Source organism: Rattus rattus, chromosome 10 (assembly GCF_011064425.1).
Source record: "Rattus rattus isolate New Zealand chromosome 10, Rrattus_CSIRO_v1, whole genome shotgun sequence".
In the NCBI taxonomy this organism is placed as follows: Eukaryota; Metazoa; Chordata; class Mammalia; order Rodentia; family Muridae; genus Rattus; species Rattus rattus.
In genome coordinates, this window is record NC_046163.1 from 54,391,219 (window position 1) to 54,416,122 (window position 24,904).

Below are 24,904 nucleotides of genomic sequence, written 5' to 3' on the forward strand. Positions count from 1 at the left end.
TATTAAAGGTGGGGGTTGGGGATTTAGCTCAGCGGTAGAGCGCGTGCCTAGGAAGCGCAAGGCCCTGGGTTCGGTCCCCAGCTCCGAAAAAAAAAAACCAAAAAAAAAAAAAAAAAAGGATATTAAAGGTGAACCCACAGGGCAGAGAGGATCGCAGATGGTACCTTCATATGGAGGGCAAGAGAGAGAACAGCTTTATTCAAAGGACATGGGCGGGAAGATTCTTAATATCACACTCTTCAATCAGAGGGGTCTGCTGGGGCAAAGACAGTGAGAGATTAAATTAAGTACAGTCTGGCTGTGTGACTTCTAAAAATAGTGCGTTTTTAAAAGACCATTAAGAGGAAGTGAAACCAGAGGGTTTTTCTTTCCTTGATAACATTAGGAAATGTGACCCAAGACAGCCAACAATATGCAAGGTTTAATGTCTGTGAACCATAAGGCCATTCAGTTGTTAAGTTATAAAAATAACATTTTCCCAACTCGTACCAGGGATAAGGCCAGATAATGGGTAAAGTAAGTGCAGCTTATAATCATACTATTGCAACACGAAAGCCTTGTAGAAAACTCAACTTCAATTTGCATAGAGGTGAGGACGTTTCGGAGATGAAAGATTGTGGGGTTGGCCTGGCACCAACAAATGAGCCGGGCTCTTTTTCCAGGCTTAAAACAACAAAACAAGTTTGAAACCAAGTTGGGCATTCACTCATTAGAGCACATGTTCCTGGATCCGACGTCTTGATCAAAGGAGAACTACAACTCCCAGCAGCACCGGCGAGAACGCAACTTCCGGGGCGCGGGTCTCTTCTCTCTCCAGCCCCTTCACTATCGTCCCCCTCCCCTCACGGACAAGCGGACCTTTCGGTTCTAGCTTCACCGAGTTCGAGCTGGCATTGGCCATTGGCGGCGGAGTTCCTACCTTGCAAGGAAGGGCTCAGGACCCAGATAAGAGGAAGGTCGGGTTCTGGAAAGCGGGAGGTGGAGGCTGCGGCTCAGGACGCCCATGGACGTCATGTCCGCTGGGCGGGTCCTCTCGATCCCGCGCAAATTGAAAGGTTCATGGCTGCGCTTGCAGCTACAGCAGCTCGCTGGTGTTCTGAACCCCAGGTGAGAGAGCCTTGCGGGGCGGCGGTAGGGTCCCCGCGGCTCCGCTCCATGTGTCCTCTGCCCCTCGGCGCGAGACCCGGGAAGTGAGCGTAGAGCGCGCGGTGGACTCCGGCTCGCAACTTCCTTAGCAGCCGGGTCTCCCGATATCGGCAGAGGCGGTCTGACCAGTGTCCCTACCTCCACTAGTATCTGGCAACGAGTTTTCTTTGTATGTGTCCTTTCATATGCAGGTTTGAGGAGCCACGGCGCCTGGAATGGGCTTGCGGGCCATGCCTGTTTATTCGGAAGACAAGCGAAGCCGCTGCTGCTGTTACCTCGGGTACCACCGGCGACCTTCTGGTGTTGATGCGCCACATGGCGCTCAGTCACCCCTATACTAAAGAGGAAATATTTATTCGAGATTTACTTGGCCTAGAAGGAACTTACGGAAATTTCACGAAATGTAATTATGTCTTTTTTCCCTCATTGTGCACGAAACCACATTTTAGAGACGCTGTCTTTTAAACGTAGTGAACTGGTTTTACACAGACCCACCTGCATCCAAATTGCCTGAAATTAAGAATTGATGCCCCCATCTAGGGAATCATAGTTAATGGGCATGATGGCCTTAAAAGTAAATGAACCTCAGAAGTGTCAGGACTGCTAGCCAAGAGCATTGTCACTTTATTCTCGGGTCAACAGGGCACCTCTGTTCCCATATGTAGTCTTTAAGAACATGATCTCGGGTCTGTTGAATCAGGTGCCTGCCCCTGTGACCACATTGCTGAGAGAGGGGAGGCAAACAGTGGAAAATCCCAGGAAGCTCAGCTTAAGGCCCTTCTAGCCTCAAACAACTAAAGGACTGTCTCAATGTGAACTGCCTTTCACATGCTCCCGTTCAAACTCCATCACATGTGCATCGTACACATAAAGAATAATTGCAGTGGGTAAGATCCCTTCCTCTTGCAAGCATGAGGACCCAAGTTAGACAGCCCTGCTCCCCAACCCCCAATCAAAATCCTGTGCGCCTTTGCCTGTTAGTAACCCCAGCGGTTGGGAGGCATAGATTGTTGATCCCAAGAACTCACTGGGCCTTGATGGTTCAATAACACCCTGCCTCAAGGGGATAGACAGAGAACAATAGAGGAAGACACCCACTGCCTTGCTCTGATCTCTGCATGTGTGAACCCACACACTCATTACATACACACACACACACACACACACACACACACAGCAACACAAATAACCTGATCCTAGATAGAATTACTTGTATTGGGAAATGTCAAGCAATTGCTGAGATTGTAAGTTTTTTTGTTGCTGTTGTTTGAAGCTGTTTTGTACAGAGACGCTGTTTCATGTGGCTTTGAAAGGTATAGCCTTCAGTGAGTCTGGTGAAATTACCCCTAGGTGCCACCAGGGCTAATTACCAGAGTATTGTTTGGAGTAAGCCATTCTCATGGTGTGTGATTGCTGCCATATAAAAGCACAGACAGATCTGTTCCCATAATTCTGGTTGCTTTTCAGTTGAAATCTCTGTCTTTCTCCAAACTTCACTGAACTTTAATATAGGGTGAATGTATGATACCGTAGCATGCAGCTGTATAGGCTCATAATGCTATTCTTCTGAAAGTAGAGACTCGGAAGTTTTAATGCCTAATTCCAAGTGCCTAGCACTGTTGGGATTGTAAGTATGAACGTATTTTGGAAAGAGTAGCCACGAAGGAACTCCCCGGTGGTGTTCAGGTTAGTGTTGGTGGTTGATGAAGTGCCGAGCTACAGAAGTTCTGGGGAGAAGGCCGGTCATGTTAGTTTCAGTCCTAGACTCCAGGCTGAATTTCTTTTTCTAGAGCTTTTTGGTCGATAGGCCTTGCTTTAATGTGCTGTTTCCCCCTTCTTCCTTTTGTATCGTGTAGTTAATGCGGCGGCACCATGGGGATTCAAGGGTTACTTCAGTTCATCAAAGAAGCTTCTGAACCCGTCAATGTGAAGAAGTACAGAGGACAGGCAGTGGCGGTCGACACCTACTGCTGGCTTCACAAAGGAGCTATTGCTTGTGCTGAAAAGCTAGCCAAAGGGGAACCTACGGATAGGTAGGTTTGGAACGTATACCGGTTTTTCTAAGGACTAGAAAGATGTGCTTTTTGGTTTTGAGACAGTCCCAGGTATTTCAGGCTAGAAATTTGCTATGGCCAAGGATGGCCTTGAACCTCTGCTCCTCTTCCTGGAGGAGGAGTCCTACCCATTGGGTCACCAATGCCCAGCTTCCTGTGATGCATTATAACAATTATGAAAACTATTAGGTAAGAATTGCATTCACAAAGTCTGGTCCATATGTATCTGGTAATTTTGGAGAAAGAATTTTATAATCTATCCTGTCTCAGTGAATTTAAAGTTCTGTACCTATCATAACTTGTATTACTAACGTAAAACATCTTCTTAGACCTAAAAACGTTTTCTTAAATTCTAAACAACTTAAGCTTAATTGTGAGGCTATGACTATCTAATCATCAACCTCATCAGAGACCTGAGAAGGAATAAATATTGCTCGAGTGTGCAGGAAGTACGGCAAGCAGCTTCCACAACTATAGAAATGACAGAAAGCTGGCTGCCTGACTGCCTGTCCCCCAGAACCGTCTCTATAACGTTGGAGAATCCATATTCAGCCTTCTGACCTGGTTCATCTGACAGATGTTTTGTGAGCACACTTGCCTACCTTGTTCTTGCAAAGCTTGGCAGTTGACTTCCCTGTGTCCCATTTGTCCATTTTGGACTGCATTCTGAACTCAATTGAGGGAAGGAAATCCCCCCCCCCCAAGTGTCAGCTTGCAATAATTGAAGCAAATTCCATAGATTCTTCAATGCTTATCACCTTTGAAGTAGAATATGGGTGCTGCCAGGAGCAGACCTGTCTCTTTTTTGAAAGCCAAAGTGCAGCTTCTGTGCCTGGCTTGCTGGTATCCAGATCTTTTGGCTAAAGCCTGAATCTAGTGTCCTCATCTTGGATTATGTGCTGAATGGTGGATACCATCTTTAAAAGTGGGGTTTTCTTCCTCCCGTCCTCAAGCTTCCAAACAGACACAAGAGACCTCTTCTTCTACAATCTCCTTTATTCTTTGCTCAAGAGTAGCTTTTGTTTTTCCTCTAAGATAAACTTTATAACAATGTTTTCAGTATGCACACTGCTACTCTCTGTTGGCAAAATCATGCAGAGGCAGAGGTACAATATGTTCTGGCCAAAAAGAGTCGGTCCTGTGACATCCGGTCTGAATTCTGTGACCTCATTTTAGGAAGGTTCACATGTATTCATATATAAAACCATGCTGTTTCTACACCCTGCCCCTTGTACAGATCCATATATTTTTGTTTTCAGACCATTCTCATTCAAGCCACAACTGACTATATTTGAATAGTTCCTTAACCAACAAAACTTAGTTTCTAGTTTTGGATGTGCTTTTTTTTTTTTTTTTTTTGAAACTGTATGTGAAACTAAAATGCTTAATATCTACTATGGATTTAAATTTCCCCTGACAACTTAGAAGTCATATTTGGTACAATGAATTGCTTTACTTTGTCTTCCTGTGGGATAGCAGTGTTAGTCAGAAATGGTCACCACTTTGGAATTTGGGGATAAGCTAATGATGAACACTTATGAATAAACACTGTAAAGATTGACATCGATGTGTGCTGACTTAGAAGTAAAATGAGTGAGTGGCGCCTGGTGCTTTATGCTTTGTAGTTAGAGAGAAGAGTACTTTTGCTTTAAAGCTCTACAATTCCTTGCTTGTTCCCATCTGCTCTGATATTTAATCGTTATAGCCACTCTTCTCTGTGCAGCGTCCTTGTCACTGTCCCCAGCATGTGTTCCCAGAAGTGAGTACCTATGGTTTGAAGGAAGAGTTTAAGTGCCATTAGATCCCGGATTTGGGAACAGTAACGGCATGGTGCACTAGTGTCCTCCCTCAGGAGCTCCGTATCCAGACTCTTTCCCATCTTCTGGATGCATGTTGGCAGTGCTCAAACATTGCCGTGGACTGCGGTGAAAACCAGATACCCTGAGCACCATGTTGTTCAACACTAACCGAGAGATCTCTGGTTCTGAGAGACATTCTTGGCAGGGTGTACAAAATTTCCTATGGTAAATAATCCTGTCAAATCTCTTGGGTGTGATAAGGTGTTGTGGAAGGAGTCAAGTGTTTGTTGTAGTCTTAAAACTTTCCAATAGATTTGAGATGTTTCAAACCATTTTCTTTTAAATGAAAGAATAAAAGGTATTTGGAACAACAATAAAATGTGAGGATCGAAGGATATCAAAACCTTTTCATCTACTGTTGAGAAAGGCCTAAGAATCAAATAACTTCCTGACTACTACTACATGTCTTCTAAATATTCACAGAGGGATTTGAACCCATCTAACTCTGTTTCTTTTGGAAAATTTAGTGTCAAAAAACAAAATCCTTCATAGTTGTTTTATCTGGTCTTAAATAAAGCAAGATAATAATAGTAATAATAATAATATAAAAGTTTAAGAAACTCAAAGCACACAAATGCTTTTTCCTTTTCTTTCACGTAGGTATGTAGGGTTTTGTATGAAGTTTGTTAATATGCTGCTTTCTTATGGGGTCAAGCCGATTCTCGTATTTGACGGATGTACTCTACCTTCTAAAAAGGAAGTGGAGCGGTCTCGAAGAGAGTGAGTGACTTCCTCCTAACATCTGGCTAAGCTGTGTGAAGGCCAGATGCTGTCGGCCATATGATACCAAATTTCTAAAGCCTTAATTTTGTGTATACCATGGTACATCAACTGGTTCCCTCAAGTGTTCTGTTTGTGTTACATTGTTACCACGTGTTAAAACTGTTATCTTTTGATGTGAAACAAGGCTGTGGGGAATCTCCTATCAGTTGTGCTGCACCACTTGCACACTTTATTAATCATGTGCTCAGCTAGACTGGTGATGCTGCCTGAGGTCCCAGTGGTTGGGACGTAGAGGCAGAAGGGTTAGGAATTTTTTTTTTTTTTTTTTTTTTTTTTTTTTTTTCTGGAGCTGGGGACCCAACCCAGGGCCTTGTGCTTGTTAGGCAAGCGCTCTACCACTGAGCTAAATCCCCAACCCGGGTTAGGAATTCTAGCTCATCTTCTACTTAGTGAGAGTAAGGGTAGCCTGAGCTACATGAAACCTAGTCTCCAAAGGAGGAGGAGGAGGAGGAGGAGGAGGAGGAGGAGGAGGAGGAGGAGGAGGAGGAGGAGGAGGAGGAGGAGCCCACCTCATTTACTCTTGTCTGGGCTGATATGCCATTCTAGCAAAGTTACTATAACTGCTGTTTTACATGTTTTATTACTGTTTCTTGAGTCTGCCCATAGGTGGTTCTTTATATTTAGTCGTGTTTTCCCTTTCAGGAGACGACAAAGCAACCTTCTTAAAGGGAAGCAGCTTCTTCGAGAGGGGAAAGTGTCAGAAGCCCGAGAGTGCTTCACTCGCTCTGTCAACATTACACACGCCATGGCCCACAAAGTAATAAAAGTGAGTTCGTAAGAAACGACCAAGCCGTAAGAACAAATGGCTAAGCGCACTTGAGCTGCTTGTAAGTCGTTTATTAATGAGACAGCAAGGAAGCAGGGGAGGGGATTGTTGTCAAGTAGAGGCAGATGTCAGAAAGGGAGGAAGGAGGGCGTCAGTGCAGGAGGAGTCCGGATGGAAAGTGATTCTCCCTTCGCTGCCTTGCATGCGTGCACCACTTTGGGATGTTGTGTGTGGATTTGACAGATTCCCGTGGGCTGATTTCTTAGGCCAGTGGTCACATCTGTGTTTAACCGTCAACTCGAGGGGTTTTTTTTTTGTTTGTTTTGTTTTTGTTTTTTGTTTTGTAATTTCGAATGATGGCCAGAGGTGTCGCTGATTGAGGGGCTGTGCAGAACCGGTGTAATGTGGCCCTGCTGAGAAGCTTCTGAGTCCCAGACCCCACTTCCCTCATTCTAGGTTTGTGTTGAAACCGCTTCTTACAGCCAGGGTCAGCTCTCTGTGTCCTGCTGCCTGGTTCTGAGCTAAAATAAACGCCCAAGGCGTACCCCATGCTTCTTTATCATGTGGACATTTCTTTTGACTATTAATGATGGCTGAGTTGGAAAGCAGTGGGGTACAGAGAAACCACATGTTCTCTGTTGCCCCTGGAGAGAGTCCCATGTATAGCAGAGGAGAAACCGATTGGACACGAGTAGAGGTGCCAAGAGAACACTCGGTGAGCAAGAGAAGAAGGAGAAAGGCAGCAGGATGTCCCCCTCGTGTAGCTGCAGCAACGGTGGTCTAGAATTTATCTGCACCGTGTTAGACACTTGTCTCCTGACAAGGCAGTCTACAGCATTTACAAGGAAAATTGCATGGACAGGTCTAACCACATATCTTACATACTTTCAGGATATAACAATTCTTAGTTTAAAGTATTGAACGTTTTAGCTTACACCACCACAAAGATATAACATAATTTCTTTTCAATTTATAAATTGATTTTTCTGGGGGGGGGGTGACGGTGTGGGGTGGAGGTAGGGGTAGGCGTGCACATACCACGATTGCAGGGAGGTCAGAGGACAGCGTTGGCTGTCAGTCCTTACTCATCATGCACAAGGCAGGACTCTTACAGGTAAAAGTAGATGTATTCTGCTTAAAAGGAAACATTTTTTGGAAAGTTTTGTTCGCCTGTGACTAGAGGCAGGTTGTGCCCCCAGGTCATGTGTGGTTCTGGTGCTGTGGTCTCTCACAGGCTGCTCGGGCCCTGGGAGTGGACTGCCTCGTGGCTCCCTATGAAGCTGACGCTCAGTTGGCCTACCTCAACAAAGCTGGCATTGTGCAAGCCGTCATCACAGAGGACTCTGACCTCCTCGCGTTTGGCTGTAAGAAGGTATTGCACTGCACCAGTTACGCATGGTGTCGGGGAGAGCTGTGGGTGTTGAGCTAAAACCTTCCTCTCCTGGAGTACCTGTTTAATGTCTGTGACTTACATTTTATGTTTTTGATTTTTGTTTTAAATACCGTTCATTTTTGGTGTTGCTAATTGATGCTTTAGGCTCTGTGCTCTTCCAGATTGAGAGCTCTCTTTTACCATTTGGAGTTTGGTTTGGTTTGCTTTATTGGTTGCTGGTGATCAAACACTAGGCTTTACGCATGCCAGACAAGCGTCTCCCACTAAGTTGCATCCAGCCTATGGATTCTTTAGTGTTTAGCTCATCTCCTGGTTGACTCTGTGTATCGTCCTGACTGCTAGACAAGAACTCCTTACCACGGAGCTACAGCCCTCTTTCCTCTGCTCTGACTGAATTTCTAAGCTGCCTAACGGGGCTCAGGCTCATACCGTAGCCTGGCAGGCTTTCAACTTGCGTTCTCCTTCCTCCCCAGACCGTGCCGCCAGCCTTACTGTTTAATATTAATAACACAGGCCTTACATTTTTTATTAGGTTTGGTTAACTAATTTATGTGTGACTGGGGTATTACTCAGATATTTAGAAATAATGTATAAATGAACATAATGAAATTTATAGTGATCTATTAAGCGGAGAGTAAGAGGTAAAGCTGTAGGTGTGTGTATACCTTTTGATAACAGCTATAATGTGTATATGCATCTTCAGAGAGTGCTTGCAAGATGGCCATCAGAATATTACACTGGGTGACAGATAAATGGGGTGTGGACAATTTTAGGTTCTTTTAAATTTCCATATATCCTGCAATAAACATATATTGCCTCAGTATCAGTAATCAAAGGTTGACCCACGGTAAAAGTAAAAGAGGAATGTTGCAGCGCAGAGCAGAATGATTCCTTAGACTTACTGTGGTGACTTAGATAATGGCGCTAAAGTGTCTTTCTGGGCATTGACCATTTCTCCTCTGCGAAGGTGATTTTAAAAATGGATCAGTTTGGAAATGGACTGGAAGTGGACCAGGCACGGCTAGGCATGTGCAAGCAGCTGGGGGATGTGTTCACGGAGGAGAAGTTCCGGTACATGTGCATTCTGTCGGGCTGTGACTACCTGGCCTCCCTGCGTGGGATCGGCTTGGCAAAGGCCTGCAAAGTCCTGAGACTGGCCAACAACCCCGACATTGTGAAGGTAGGAGAGACCTTCGCTTTGTGAGGCAACAGTTCACTTGCAGGAGTTCAAACTGGGCTTTAAATACTGTCTGAAGCCTGTGAGTGTTAACAGAAGGGGAAAGTGACTAAAGATAAGAACTTTGACTCCTGGGTCCTAGTACCTGGGAATGGTTCTCAGGCTTCTGGTCTAAAAGTTTTGTGTGGTAGGAATTTTTGTTTATGTGGATTATAGCTATCAATATACTGAATTAGAAGTGTAAGCAGAAATATGACTATTAATTCACATACGCTAAATGAAAACCTCTTTATATGTTAATAGAAATCGCCAAGCCAGCACTCTGACTCCTGCATCATCTCAGACCCCACCCCCACCCCTGAAAAGATTTTTTTTTTAAAGATCTATTTATTTATTATATACACAGTGTTCTGCATATATATCTGCAGGTCAGAAGAGGGCATCGGATCCCATTACAGTTGTTGTGAGCCACCATGTTGTTGCTGGGGTTTGAACTCAACACCTCTGGAAGAGCAGTCAGTGCTCTTAACCACTGAGCCATTTCCCCAGCCCCTGAAAAAGATTTATTGAGAAAAGGTTTTATGAATACCAGCTGCCCTTGAACTTACTATGTAGCTAAGGATGGCCTTGAACTAGCTCTTTATTTCTCAAATTTATTGTTTGTTTGTTTTTTCTGAATTGAATGTTTTAACAACTAGACGTGTGCACTTGACATAAGCTGGATGTTTGGCATTTGGGCGAGCAGTACAAAACCGATTATAAGACCAGAGCCTGAGTGATGTGGTGTGGTGTTTTCTTTCTGTTAAGTCTTTTTAGTGTAGACAAAAGCACTTGGGTTTTGCCTCACTTTCCAGTGTCAGGTGTGGGATCAATAAACTCCCCCCACTCCTGTCTTTAGCTTTACCTGTACTGTTATATCCACTGTTAGGTTATCAAGAAAATTGGGCATTATCTCAAGATGAACATAACCGTGCCAGAGGACTACATCACAGGCTTTATTCGCGCCAACAACACTTTCCTCTACCAGCTGGTGTTCGACCCCGTCCAAAGGAAGCTCATCCCTCTGAACGCCTATGGAGACGACGTTAATCCTGAAACACTCACGTACGCTGGGCAGTATCCTTTCTGAGCCGTGTGGTTGAATTTTCCACTTACTCTGTTAACGTTATCAGTAGTAGTGGCCTTTACTGGCAAAGAAAGACAAAAATCCTTGGAAATTGGTTTTATTTTTCATGGGGCAGATTGTACTGTTTTACTTACCTTTGAAAAAACTGTGGTAGTGAAAATTGAGTTAAACCTGAGGCTTGTCTGTGGTGGCAAGTGGTTGCTCCAGTGGAATTGACAGCCCCACAGCAGGTCAGGTAACTGAGTAAGCACACCAGAGGTGCCCACCCGAGAGCTGCTGAGCGCAGCCTGATTGCTCAGAGGGTCTCTAGTCACCAGGGCACGGTGCTCCTTCCAGGGCCACTGGTCTCCAGTACTCGGGCACTGCAGAGGCCTGAGTTCCTTAGGTAGCAGCTAGAACTCTCCATATCTCTGGAAATGTGGGGGCAGGGGTTGACTCAGGCTCCCCTTCAAGAAAGTGGGTAGGTCCTGCAGAGACACAGGCCAGCAACCTTGCTTCTTGTCTCAGTGGTGCTGATGTGAGCAGTAAGTGGGATTTATGTACACCATAAACCTTGAAGATTCTCTGATAATAGAGAGCATTTTCATATCTTAGTGCAGTATGGTTCTGTTGCCTGTTAATGGGGACATTTTCCTTAACCTCACCAACCTAGGTATGTCGATGACTCCGTAGCTCTTCAAATAGCACTTGGAAATAGAGATATAAATACTTTTGAGCAGATTGATGACTACAGTCCAGACACTATGGTAACATTTAACAGCTGTTGCATAAAAGCATGTTTTAGTTTTGTCTCAAGAGCTTTGAGACAGGTCTTTCTTTGCTTGGCATCTGTGAAGTACTTCTGTACTCAGCACTATGCAGAGTGTGCGTGGAGATGACTTCACCTAGTGTTGAAATATCTTATTGCTGGGAGTCATTACTGAGATGGAAGTCTGGAGAGTGCTGGCTGTGTTGTTATCTACACATCTGAATTAGCCGTTCAGTGATGTCACCAGCAGTGATGCTGAAGGCCTTGACACAAATCATCGCAGTGACTGTGGGTCTGAGCTGCTGAGATGGCCATGATTCAGAAACTCAAGTCTATGCCATTTCTTTTCACAGGGAAGTCAGTTATGCAGCAAATTATTTGACCTTGAGTGTGGGTTTCCTAGTCTTTTTTTTTTTTTTTTCTTGCCTGTTTTTCTCAGTAAATGCATCTGTGGGATTTAATTCTGAGAACCACACCGCTGAGGCTGTTTTTCTGTTCTCAAGTCTTAAGTTAACCTTCCTTGTTTGTCAGTCCTAGAACGTGGTTTGAATGGTGTCTTTTTTTTTTTTTTTTTCCTTTTCCTTTTCAGCAAAAAAACTTTTTTTGGTTTTTAGTACATTTGGGAATTGGTCATGTGACATTCAGAAGATTTTTCTGTTTCTTTTTTGTGTTTTGAGACAGGGTCCCTCTACATAGCTGGCTGTTCTGGAACTCACTGTGCAGAACTCAGATCTGCCTGCCTCTGCGTCCCAAGTGCTGGGATTAAAGGAGTGTGCCACCACCCAGCCCAATTTTCTGTATCTTCACTTTCTGGTCTTGTCTGCCTTTGTCTATGGTAATAGCATTACCAACATTTTTAGCAGTCTTCGGTAATAGTTGTAATCATAAATCTATCAGAGAAACTGTTACCTTGGGGTATTAACTGGCTTAAACCCTTTCTCCAAAGTTTTATGCGAGATTCAATGTCTGCCAGAACAGCTTTCTCTTTTTCAGCATGGTACCAAGTGAGTCTGATGCAAACTAGAACGTCGTAACCTAGATTGTTCTGGTTTGAACTCAACAAATTTCTATCCAGACTTGGGAGCAAATTTCTATCCAGCCTGTGGGAGACTGAGGCAGGAGGCCTAGACTTTAGGAGACCCTGCCTCAAACAGATCATTAAAATGATACAGATTTTAGGCTGGAGAGATGGCTCAGTGGTTAAGAGCACTAACTGTTCTTCCCGGAGGTCCTGAGTTCAATTCCCAGCAACTACATGGTGGCTTACAACCATCTGTAATGGGATCTGATGCCCTGTCCTCTACTGGTGTGTCTGAAGAGAGTGATAGTGTATTCATCTACATAAAATAAATAAATAAATCTTAAAGTAATAGTAATAAAATTAAACAGATTTCTGAGTAAGGTGGGTGACTGGTTTGAAAACATGTCTTTGCGTCCCAGTGCTGTTTGAAGGCTGTGGAGTGACCCTGGGCCGTGAGGCCATTGCTGAAGTGATCTCAGACTTTAGGAACTCTTTCTTCGCTGGCCTCATTGAGTTGCTCTTTGGGAACATTGGGTTTTATGTCTTAGAAATGAACCAGTTTGACTCCTGTTAGAAGCAGACCTAGGAACATAAGACATGTTCAAGGGAGAAGGGCGAGATTAGCAGAAGAAAGCAAAAAGTAGTATTAGAGCACAGACTTGGTCAGATCCTTTCCCTCGCTCTCTTCCTTCTTCCTCTCCCGCCAGACCCCACACTTGGCTAGGCAATTACTGCACCACTGAGCCATTTTTAATTTGAGGTAAAATAATTAGTGCTCAAGAAGTCTCCCAGACTGTGCCTTAACTCATTATAACCTAGGTAGCCTTTGAATTTTCAATTCTCTTGCCTCACCAGGCCAGCCTCAGAAGTTTTTCTTTTGAACAGTAATTGAACATTACTATAAGCAGACACGGGGAAATGGTCATTTCTCCTGTTCAAGTTACCTTTCCTTTATTCTTTTCTAGCCAGCCCACTCAAGAAGCCATAGCTGGAATGACAAAGCATGTCAGAAGTCACCTGTCGCCAGTAGCATTTGGCACAAGAATTATTGTCCTAGACTTGAGGTGAATAGTGTTTCCCATGCTCCTCAGTCGAAGGAAAAGCCAAGTACTGTGGGCCTTAAACAAGTGATTAGTACTAAAGGGTTAAATCTTCCCAGGAAGCCTTGCGTGTTGAAGAGACCAAGAAATGGTATGTATGTACGTCATGGTTTCCGGATCCTGGTGGTTGTGGGTCACTGCATTTCCCTGTCTTAGCCCGTTAGTTCTCCCTTGTGACTCTTCTGTTTGGAGATGATGGAGATGGAAGGTGGACTGTGACACCCCAGACTCTTCAAGTTGTTATGGCAGTGCCGTTGTCTGTGCTGTTGGCCCCGAGTTTCCCTTTTCTCACGTAGCTGCCCTGTACATGTTGCACCCCTTACCTGGGCACTCACTCTGAGTTTCCTGTTAAACACACTTTTCTTACCGTAGTAAGGGTGAACCTCGGCTACATATGAACTTCCCTTTGAGAAGTGGGAAGCGGCTCTTCTTAGAGGTGAGGTTTCATTGGCTAGAGTTTAATGTATTGTGATTGCCTCATTTGTATAGAGAGACAACCAGGAATCCCAGGTATTGTCTGGGTGGGTTCTTATCGGGAAAGAGGAAGTTAAACTTACAAGTTTGCCAAAGACAATGTGACATTGCTCAGGGAGAACATTGGGGTTCAGGCTCCCCAGATCAGGCAGAGAAGAGGAAGCCCTTCTAAGAAAAGGGAGTCCTCTGTGTGTACCAAGTTCAGAGGAACTGTCCAGACACGGTAGACTACACCCTTAGTAGCAAGGTGCCAAAAAAAAAAAAAAGACCTATGGTGATTTAACTAACTAAAATCAATAATTCAGAGCAAATGGCAGATCTCCTGTTCTGTATAAAGATGTTGAGAATCAGTTGTCACATTTATTCTTATATTTTCAGATGTTTTTTATCCTCTTGAAGATGATATTTCAGTTCTAATCCATGCCAATATATAGAAATACAGCTAATTTATTTTTATTTATTACTATTGTATGTGTGGGGAGTGCAGTTTTGCCGCTCTGCACCACTGGGGTCAGAGGACAACTCTGCCTCTCTGTGCAGCTTTATATGGGTTCTGGGGGTTGAGGTCAGTTTGTTAGGTTTGCACAGCAAATGGCCACTGAGCCATCTTACCAACCCAGTGCAGTTGACTCATGTCTTGTAGTTTGAAACCCCCAATACTGGACTAAGCCAGTCCCTGTTGCCCTTCAGATATTTTGAGGTAGCAGTTGTGACCCAAGGCTGCAAGCTCCCTTTCTATTGGGTTGTGTTGGATGGAATCGAGCTCCTTGGTCATGGCGTAGCTGTGACAGTGGGTGTGGTGGTTGGTGTGCTCTGCTCCTGCAGACGGGTCAGGTGCACTGGTGCCACTTCAGGCCCTGCTCCAGGCTGCTTTTCCTGCTGCAGTCAGACTGATCACTCCCGCTAGCCTGCTTATCCTTTTCTCTGTTACAAGCTGAGCTTGGGTTGAGTTTCTCCAGGTGCTGTTGGAGCCAGGTGCTGTGACATTTTAAACTTGTGTGTAGTTGTTGAAACTGTGGCCCTGTGTCTTACATTTTCATTACAGTGTGTTCGTGTGTAAAATATTTGAGTGAGTTAGAGAAAGTCCGGGAATCTGGAGCTCCAGACCCAGTCTCTTAGGGTGTACAACTCACTACAGATCCTTGTCTTGAGGTAACAGGAGCTGTCACTGGGACCCCGTGAGACACTAGGAGTTCCAGCTAGCTGCGCTTAAAGTCCTCGGCACTGTCATGTTCTTGCTTTCCTAGGCTGTCACCTTTGCATTTTACGTTTGACCCTGCAGCCTTCTTTGGCCTCCAGCTTGGTAATGACGAGCGAAGCTGGAACACAGTCACACTTACCACAGAAACCACAACAGTAAATGGTGGCTGGTTGTATTGGAGCACTAAAAACTTTCCATCGTTAATCATAGCTTTATATTTAAACAAAAATGTAGTCATTCAGGATCTATTATGCCCTAAAATCTTACTAGTATAATTTCATGTGAAATCATGGATATAATTGACATTAAATTTGGAAAATGGTAAAATACAGCTAAGGTAATCATTTTCCAGTTATAATTTACGAGGTATAGCTTTCAAAATCCAAAGCTGGACTAAATGTGTAGCTGCATGTAGAATCCTTGCTCAACGTGTGCAGGAGAAAAAGCACGGTTTGCCTTTGCCAGCAGGGTTTGGGGTGTACCATCCAAGGCAGATAGCCAGGAAGGGAAGACGCCCGGCCATTACCTGGGCCTTTGTTTTTTTTAGAAGCGCTGTCTGAAGACGACCTGTTGAGCCAGTATTCGTCACTTACAAAGAAGATCAAGGAAAATAGCTGTGGGAATGGCACCTCGCCCAACTCTTCTGAAAAGTCCGTGCCCTGCCCGGATGGTGGGACTGCTCACAAGACAGATGCACATACCCCGTCTAGAACGAGGAATAAATTCGCAACATTCTTACAGAGGAGGAATGAAGAATGTGGTGCCGTCGTGGTTCCCGGGACCAAAAGCAGGTATGGTGGCTGCAGGGCACCCTTTGAGCTCGGGCCATTGAAGCTAGCTAGCAGAAGCCTGCTGCTTGTGGGCCTTCTTAGATGTCCTATACCTCAGTTACTTTAACTGTCGCTGCGACAAAAATGCCTGACAAAAGTAACTTACAGAAGGAAAGGTTTGTCTCAAGTCACGTTTCCTGTGAGAAGGAGCGGGAAGTAGCTGGTCACATTGCACCTACAGTCAGGAAGAAGAAACCAGTGGACCCCTGCTCAGCTCCCTGTCTTCTGGCTCAGGACTCTAGCCCACGACATGTTGCCAGCCACATGTAGAGTTAAGTCTGAAGATTGTCATGGACCTGCCGCAGGCCCCTTCCTTAGGCGTCTGTGTTCTGCATGAGTCACTACACCATAGTAGTTCAGACCAGAATGCATTGCTGTTCCCTTCCACACCCGTCAGTTCTGTGATCTTCCACAGAGAACCAAAGTGCAAAAGAGCTATTAGCTCCTGCAGATACACGCTGGTGGATTCTGTTCCTTTAGGGTTCTGTTTTCCTTTTTCGATGTTTCTCCTCTTACAGTATTTTGAGGTCCTGATCTGTCTTAATTATCTTCATTAATATTAATATTTTCCCTATAAATAGTTCAGTTTATCTCTTAAGGTCTAGAAATATACTAAATAACACCGTAGACTAATTGGGGAAGAGCAGCTGTGAACTGAGGCAGAGGATTATTTGGGTTTGATTTTTGTTTTGTTTAGCTTTCTGCTTGATAAAGAATTACGTAGACCAGGTTTACGTTAAACTCAGAGATCCCCGTCTCTTATCTCCCAGATATAAGGATTAAAGAATCCTGGGCTCTGTGTTACTATGTAAATAAGTTTCTAAAAATGTATTAGTTATTATAAATATAAATATATATCCTGGCATGGTGACACAAGTTTTTAATCCTAGCACTTGGAAGGCAAATATCTGTGAGTTTGAAGCCAGCCTGGTCTATATATTGAGTTCCAGAACAGCCAAAGCTATGTAGAGAGACTGTCAAAAAAAAGTATAATATAAAGTAAACCTCAATTAAAATGCAAGATCCTTGTGTATGAAAGTAGATGTGTGACTCTCGATAGATTTGTGAGTAGACCCTGAAGTACTTAAGGTCTTCCATCGTCCTGTTTCTTGTTAGGTTTTTTTGCAGTTCTCCAGATTTTGACAACTTCATACCAAAAAAAGGAAGCAGCCAGCCTCCAAATGAAACTGTTGCCACTGGCAAAGCCACCACCAGCCTCCTTGGGGCATTGGACTGTCCAGACACAGAAGGACAAAAGCCAGTTGTCACAAATGGGACGCACAGTCCAAACACTCAGATTCCAGGCGATGCAACTGGGTCTCCTAAGGATGAGGCTCAGTCTTCTGAGACCAGCAAATTCTCGGGGACCATGTCCCCACCCACTCTGGGGACACTAAGAAGTTGTTTCAGTTGGTCTGGAACTCTCGGGGAATTTTCAAGGACTCCAAGTCCCTCAGCGAGAACTCCATTGCAGCAGTTCCGGAGAAAGAGTGAGCCCCCCGCCTGTCTTCCTGAGGCCTGTGCAGTCACTGACGAATGCGATTCAAAGAGTGGGACACTGGGTGACAAGTCTCAGTCCTTGCATGAGCTGGACTGGTCCTCACGGTCTCAGGAAAGCATAGACTCCACATGCAGCTTAAACGCATCAAGCCTCTCGCAGCCTTCCAGTCAGGACTCAGACTCAGAGGTAAGTCTCTTTCTGAAGTCTTTGCTTTCTCAAACACGGGAAAATGGGTGTTGACCAGACGGTTGAGGAAATTTTGCCATCATGTAGAAATGAACTGGTTTTCCTCAACTTTTATTTAAAATTCTCCCGTGTTCAGGGCTGGAGAGGTAGCTCAGGATATAAGAGCACTGGCTGCGCTTCCAGACAGCCTGGATCCAATTCCCAGCACCCACATGGCAGCTCACAGCTGTTTAAGACTCCAGCAGAGCTACCAAGTTGTAAATTCACAGTAATGTTTGGCAAAACTTTGATGCCCAACAATGTTCAATATTGAATGGCATGTAGTAATGCATGTAGCCTGAGAAAATACTCACTTTACCAGCCTAGCTGTCACGCTAGCCTGAACACACTCAGAACTCCGGTGGACAGATTCAACCAAGAAAAGAATCAGCCAGGCAGCGATGGCGCACACCTTTACCCAGGGCTTGGGAAGAAAGGCCAGCTTGGTCTACAGAGGAAAGAAAGAAAGAAAGAAAAAAGAGAAAGCCATTAAAATGTGGAAGTAAATTGTTTCAACTTGGAGAAAACTGGAATCAGGTTACACATTGGATTGACATTGTTTATTGTTTCAGGAGTTTGGATTGACATTGTTTATTGTTTCAGGACCTTGCCAGCACTGCCGTTGGCTGCCATTGACACTTCCGCCTCTCGTTCCTTTTGTTTCTTTCTTTTTTAACTTAGGTTTATTTCGCTTATGAGCGCACGTGCACATGTGTATGTGTGTCTGTCTGACTGTGTCTGGTGACATGTTCCCTGGTGCACAAGGAGGGATCAGAGGACAGCTTGAGAGAGTCAGTGCTGTCTGTCACCCACATACATCCTAGGGACTGAACTCTGGTTGTCAGGCCCTGTGGCCTCAATGAACCATCTCACCAGCTCTCTTTCTCTTTGTCGTCAGTTCCTCCGTGTTGACTTTTGTCCTGTAATGTGGAAGTCTTTGTTTCATTTAATGAACCTCTACCATGTGGAATGTTGCCTCTTGGGCCCTTTCGAGTTACCAGGACAGTCGGCCAGCTCTCCGCCATTTTTCCATAGAAGCATCTGTATGGAGGATGTTGCGAGCATCTGAGCTCCTGCGGGGAGGGGGGCTTGGCTTTCTTCCCCCAGAGCATGTCAGGTCCTTCAGCTCACACAGGCTGGCTGCTCATGCTGAGAGCCATTCTGTCTTCTTGAATAAATGTCTTCTACCCTGAGGTGGTGTTAGATAGGGACCTAACCAGGTGGGAGCATATATGCTGCAATTCTAGCGCTAGGGAGGGCGAGGCAGGAGGGTCATGAATTTGAGGCCTTCCTGGGCTACATAGCAAGACCCTGTCTCACACAACTAAAGAAGAAAAGAAATAGAACTTTCCCTGCAAAAAACTAAGGGACGATGCATTCATTGACTGTCCCCTGGCCACCCTGTGCGGTGAACAACTCGGGAGAGATGCTTTAATGCTCAAAAATGGAATTCATACGATTAGGCTTACTATTTCTTGGATTTACAGATGCTCCCAAACCATGTTTCCTTTCTGTTTTTGCTGTCTTTGGTCCTTGTTTTGACTATCAGTTCTTTCATTGTATACTTAGACCTTCAGGACTGGAGCCTTCGTGACAAGTTCATTGTTAAAAGGCAGCAACTTAACTAATCTCAGAATCTTGCTCATGACACTCTTGTGAGAAACTGTTCAGCCAGTTGGGCCTGGTGCAGTTCTTTGAAGGCTGCAAATTAGTACACAACCTTGGCTATACGCCAAGACCCTGTCTGAAAAATAAATTGTTTAAGATGGGTGTGACAGTGTGTATCCATAATCTCCTAAGTTAGGAAGCGGGGTGAGAAGGTTGCTCCAAGTTTGAGGCTAGCTTGGTCTGGGTATGAGTCACTGACCATGTAGTGCTATAGAGCAAGAGAGACCTTGTCTCCAAAAGCAGAACAGCCGAACTCACCAGTTAACACCACTGCTGTTGGCAACAGCAGAGAACTCAGTAAGACACAGGCAGTCTCTCTTGCTCTTAGGTCCTGATACACTGCAGAGTTCCAAGAGAAATACAGGAGACGTTAGAGACGCGCCACGTACAGTCCCCACTTCCCGACCTCCCTGTTTGCTGATGGGAGTAAACACTGGGGGAACTCTCACTGCATGGAGAGTCTTGTGCATGGAGCTGAGGCAGAGAGGGCCCTCAGTCAGTGTTAAAGTAAGTCGAGCATTTGACACGGTACGTCAGAGTAGGCCCCCCTGGAAGGAGGATGTGCCTTTGTTTTCAGTGTTGGCCGTTTTACAGCACAGCTAAGACGTCGTACAACTGTGCTGGTTTGGCTTTCTGTGGTCAGTGGCTGAGAGCTGTTGCCAGGACTGCAGGAGAATCCAGCCCCTCTCATTCAGCATATGTGTTTTGTTTTAGTCTTTGAGAGTTTCATATATATAATGAAATTTGATCAGATATACACCCTTCCCCCGCCCCATCTCTGCCTGTATTCCACCCTAGTCCCCGATATTCCTAACTCCATATCTTTTTTTAACGCATTAGGTGTAGAGTCCCAGCCTTGGGGACTGACCCCCTCTCTGGGAATTGGAACTTGCCAGTAGCTCCTCAGTAGAGGGACGGGTGGGTCCTGGGATCATTTCAGGCGGCTCTGGGATTTCTGCTGCCTTGGTTTTACACAGCTTTGTGAGTCGTGTGGCGGCCATGTCAGGGCCAGGCAGCGTTTCACAGCATCCCCTCCCTCACCCTCCTGCACTTTCTGCCTCCTCATCTGAGGAGTTCGCTCACTCTTGGCATGGCTTGGGGACTGAGAACGACGATGTCCCATTTGGGGCTAAGCATCAGCATTTCACAGGCTCCTGAAGTGACTGATAAAACAGTTTCAAACCTTCAGTGTGTACTTTATAGACTGTTCCTTCAGTGAAACTGACAAGCCTCTTTTCCATTCTAACTCATTGCCTCTTATTCTTAACCATGTTTTTATGTCTTTTTGGGAAATTGTGTTATTTATCTGAGTTTCTCATTTTGCATATTTTGTTGAGTGTTGGATGAGTTGTCATAAAAACCCAAGTAAATTTTTGTTTTCCATGTGGGCAATCTAGGAATTGGATTGTAACAATAAGTCACTTGATAATCAAGGAAGTCAGAACTCCAAGCAACACTTACCTCACTTTCCAAAGAAAGACATACTTGGGCGGAACAAGGTAAAACATTTGGAATTATTTTTTTTCAGATTTCAAAGCAGTGTGTAATTTTTGCCAAAAAAAAAAAAAGGAAAATAAGCAAAAATCGAAAATTAAAATTAAAATACCTGTGTTCTGATCTTTTTTTAAAAAAAATGCCTGTTTTCAAGCATCTTCGGATGGCATTTGCACTTAACTGAGTGCTTGATGTGTTAATTGGAATTTGTTTTCTGTTTCCTAAAAGGCTTTTTCCATGTAAGTAACAAGTACTTCTGCATATGTTACATAATCATAATTGTTTACCCTAAGATTTTTAATTAATTCCTGAGAATGAGGTCATGGGATGACTGGCTGTTCCTAAGGTGATAATGATTTGCCGAGTATTTCCAAAATCCTAAACTCTGGACCCAGGCAGAGCTGTGGGCTTCTCTCTGTTTAAGTTTTCGACTTTTATGTACAGTCTGCCAGATTAATCACTTTTAAAGACCTGTTTACACATTCTGAGAACGTGTTACTATGCACAGGACAAAAATTAGCCTTAAAGTCCCAGTGTGCTGGCACTTGCCTTTAATTCCAGCACATGGGAGGCAGTAGCAGGAAGAACTCTGAATTCCAAGACAGCCACAACTATCTATAGAGACCCTGTCACAAACCAACAAACAAAAACATCAGCCGTGGAGTAGAAACAAATCTATCAGGAAGTGTAAGTCAACTACGGACAGCTATGCAACCTTCACACAGTGGTAGAGCAGATAAACTTACAGATAAACTTCCTAAAGTACAATTCAGTTTACTGTTGAAATGCAAGAATATCTAAGATGTACCATTAAGTGTGATCAAGGGAAACAAAGTAATACCTGATAGTTTCTGTAGTAGACATCGTTAGGTCACCTTTACACTGCGTGTGGGTTATTTTCCTGTTCTGGTATATAAAGAACACCTAAGAGTTAAAAGCAGTTCTTTTAGAACGCAGGGAGTTTGGTTATTTGGGGAAACCCACATCTCTAAGAAGCAAAATAAAAGTAACAAAAATTCCGATTTGTTTTTAGGTTCCTGGGCTCTGTAGGTCTAGTTCTATGGACTCTCTGTCTGCAACCAAGATCAAGCCGTTGGTGCCTGCCAGAGTCAGTGGCCTGAGCAAGAAGCCAGGAAGCATCCAGAAGAGAAAAGACCATGATGCCGAGAACAAGCCAGGGCTGCAGATAAAGATCAGCGAGCTCTGGAAAAACTTTGGGTTTAAAAAGTGAGTTTCCTGGCTCCCTTCTGAGTCAGAACACTGTCTTCTGCAGCCCTGTCCCCAGCTCTCTCGCCTTCAGTCAGTTCGTGTCTCTCACCTCCAGCTCCCAATCCAGCGCGGAGCTTCTTTTCCAGAGCAGACATTGCTTTCCTTCTCCTTGCTCAGGACCGGAGTGCAAAGGGGTTAGGCAGGAGCTGACGGGGGATAAACTAAATTGTAAACTGCTTCTCTGACTGACTCTGCAACCTAACAGGAGAAGTACTTCAGTTAGGTGTGCCTGTAGAAAGGGCCCGTTTGTTATAACAGTGCTTGTTATATACATTAAGAATGTTTTAACATTTATTTATTTGCTTTATGTATGAGTACACTGTGGCTATCTTCAGACACCAGAAGAGGGCAAAAGATCAGATGGTTGTGAGCCACCATGTAGTAGTTGGGAATTGAACTTAGGACTCTGGAAGAGCAGTCAGTGCTCTTTAAACGCTCAGCCATCCCTCCAGCACCTACATTAAGAACTTACCGATGCTCTTTCAGAAGACCTGAGCTCAGTTCCTGCTCCCCAGTATTCACATTGGTTAACCTGCAGCTTCCTGTAACTAACTGCAGCTTTAAAGGGTACTGCATCCTTTCTAGCCTCGGGACCGCTTGCTGCACTCACATTCATAGATACAGGCACATGCGCAAATGTAAAAGAAACTGTCTGGTGGTTGTGCATGCTTTTAATCCCAGTATTCAGAAGGCAGACTTGAGCCAGCCTGGTCTACATAGCGAATTCTGACAACCAGAGCTACACAGAAAACTAAATAAAGGGGCTGGAGAGATGGCTCAGAGATTAAGAGCACTGACTGCTCTTCCAGAGATCCTGAGTTCAATTCCCAGCAACCACATGGTGACTCACAACCATCTGTAAGGTGATCCGATACCCTCTTCTGGTGTGTCTGAAGACACCTACAGTGTACTCATATACACAAAATAAATAAACAAATCTTTAAAAAAGAAAGAAAACTAGATAAATAGCCTGTCTCAAAAAAAGTTAGACTGACTGGTTGATTTAACGGTGCCTTTAAGATGGCTCATCAGATACGCTCACCTCTAAGTCTACCGATCTGGGTTTGGTCCCAGGGCTCATATAATGGGAGGAAAGAATCAACCCACGTAAGTTATGCTTTGACCTCCACACACATCCCATGGCACGGATGTCATATGAATGTTAGAAGTGTGCCAATAGATTGAGATTTGTGGAAAGTTCCTAAAAATGGGGTTGTGGATCTCGCTGAGAACACTTGTCTGTGAGGATGAGGGTCTGAGTGTGAATCCTCAATATCTAATAAAATCTGGGTGTGGTTGCCTGACCTGTAACCCCAGCATTGGGAGGTGAAGGCAGGCAGACCCGAGAGCCTGGCTGAAACCCCTGCCTTTGCCTTCTGAGTTGTGGGATTGCACCACCGTGCCCGGCTTAAATTGCTTTCCTTTTGTGTTGTCTCCTTTGGAGACAGAGTCTCACAGTATAGCTCGGGCTGCCCTAGAACGCACTATGTAGACTAACCTCAACTCACAGAAATCCTCCTGCCTCTGCAGTCTTACCAGATTCTGCTTTGGCATTATTGATGTGAGCACAGTGGGAAAGGTAAAATCCAAATATCATAAAAGTAATTGATCTTACAAAGCTCCTGAGAGGGACTCACACCTTGAGGGCGTAGGGACCTGATAGAGCTGGTGTTAGAAGAAACCATTACAGTGATCTTAAAGATCTGTTGGGAAAATAACTAAGTGGTTCTTTATTTTCCTTGATAGGAAACAAAATGTTACTGTGTTATTTTCATAATAGGATTTTTAGTGTGTGTAGAGCACTAATCCAGCAGAAGGGCATTCAGTTTAATTTGTTTTTTAAAAAAAATACAGCTCAGTTGTTAGCCTTGCTGCTTATGTTCATCCATGGCCAACTTGAAGGAAACTATTAAATGCACACCTGTAATCCAACACGTGGGGGGCAGCAGCAGAAGAATAATATGTCTGTATATTCATATATATTTTTTTTGTTGCATTCTTGGTTCTGCTACTGTACTGTATGTGTATATACATGCATGTGCGTGCATGTGTATTAATTGACTAACACCTACATGAAGGTGGTTTTAAAAGCAGAAGAGACACAAAGAAGAGAAGTATATTGGAAGAACTCTGAGTGAAACCTTGAATGTGCTCCCTAGGAGCTGACATAGACGACACAGTGACGGGTTTAAAGGGTTCAACCATTTGGGTTGTTGTTTCTCTAATCGAACCAAATTGGCTTTGTTATATTTTGCAGAGATTCTGAAAAGCTTCCTTCTTGTAAGAAGCCCCTGTCTCCAGTCAAGGACAATATCCAACTCACTCCAGAGACAGAAGATGAGATCTTTAACAAGCCCGAGTGTGCACGCGCTCAGAGAGCAATATTTCACTAACTGCCGGCCGCTGCCTACAGGAAAATCTTATCAACTGGAGAGATGTATTACTCTCAGTGCCATTTTTTAAATGGGATACATTTTGTATATTAACTTTATGACTTTTCTTTTGCTCAGCTTTTTATATTTTCATAGAAAGCTAAATAGAAGAATAAATCTGTCTTTGACATTTCTGGGAAGTTGAAATGCTAATTGGGCCAATCTCCTGGCATCAATACCAATCTAAAGGACTCTCCCTTGTAGTATAACATCTATTATATTGTAACTCGAAAGCCACACATGTCTGCAGCCACTTAGACCCAAGAACAGACGACTCACCAGCTTCCAGTCCCTCCAGCTGCCTTTTCTGTCTGCCCTTTAAGAGAAACATTGAAATCACATTGTTGCTGGGATAGAAGGGCAGTAGGAGGGGCTCTGTCTGCTTACGACTGGTAACACACTTAGGTCTCGAAGCTCTCAGTGTACCTCTGAAGTACGGCCCAGAAGTTCCTTAGCATTTACTCACCCTGTGCAAGATGCTGAAGCTGCAGAGCCTGTGATCAGTGCATTCTGCAAAGATACAGGCAGAGGTTTGGGAAGGAACCAGCCGCACCCGGGGCCAATCCAGTACAACCAGGAGAGGCATAGTGAAGGCATCTGTGATACAGAGCAGAGACAAGACTTAGAATCTTTAAAG

The 24,904-nt window shown here is 44.4% G+C and overlaps 1 protein-coding gene across 1 annotated transcript; it reads left to right on the forward strand.

The window, feature by feature from the left end:
* Window positions 1-1,043: 1,043 nt before the first annotated feature.
* Window positions 1,044-24,400, forward strand: Exo1 (exonuclease 1). Its single transcript, XM_032915631.1, has 15 exons — window positions 1,044-1,107; window positions 1,338-1,399; window positions 3,003-3,179; window positions 5,660-5,779; window positions 6,485-6,608; window positions 7,843-7,980; window positions 8,969-9,181; window positions 10,107-10,294; window positions 10,957-11,050; window positions 13,039-13,264; window positions 15,396-15,639; window positions 16,795-17,365; window positions 20,470-20,571; window positions 21,600-21,793; window positions 24,093-24,400. Exons 3-15 carry the CDS (start codon window positions 3,019-3,021, stop codon window positions 24,226-24,228), a joined length of 2,511 nt encoding a protein of 836 aa, XP_032771522.1. The 5' UTR covers window positions 1,044-1,107; window positions 1,338-1,399; window positions 3,003-3,018; the 3' UTR covers window positions 24,229-24,400.
* Window positions 24,401-24,904: the final 504 nt, after the last annotated feature.

Bases quoted from the DNA above. Each gene is read 5' to 3' on its own strand.
- Exo1 (XM_032915631.1), top strand. From the start codon at position 3,019: ATGGGGATTCAAGGGTTACTTCAGTTCATCAAAGAAGCTTCTGAACCC. The intron at 3,180-5,659 runs GTAGGTTTGGAA...TCTTTCACGTAG, and splicing joins AAAGGGGAACCTACGGATAG to GTATGTAGGGTTTTGTATGA. The intron at 7,981-8,968 runs GTATTGCACTGC...TCCTCTGCGAAG, and splicing joins TCGCGTTTGGCTGTAAGAAG to GTGATTTTAAAAATGGATCA.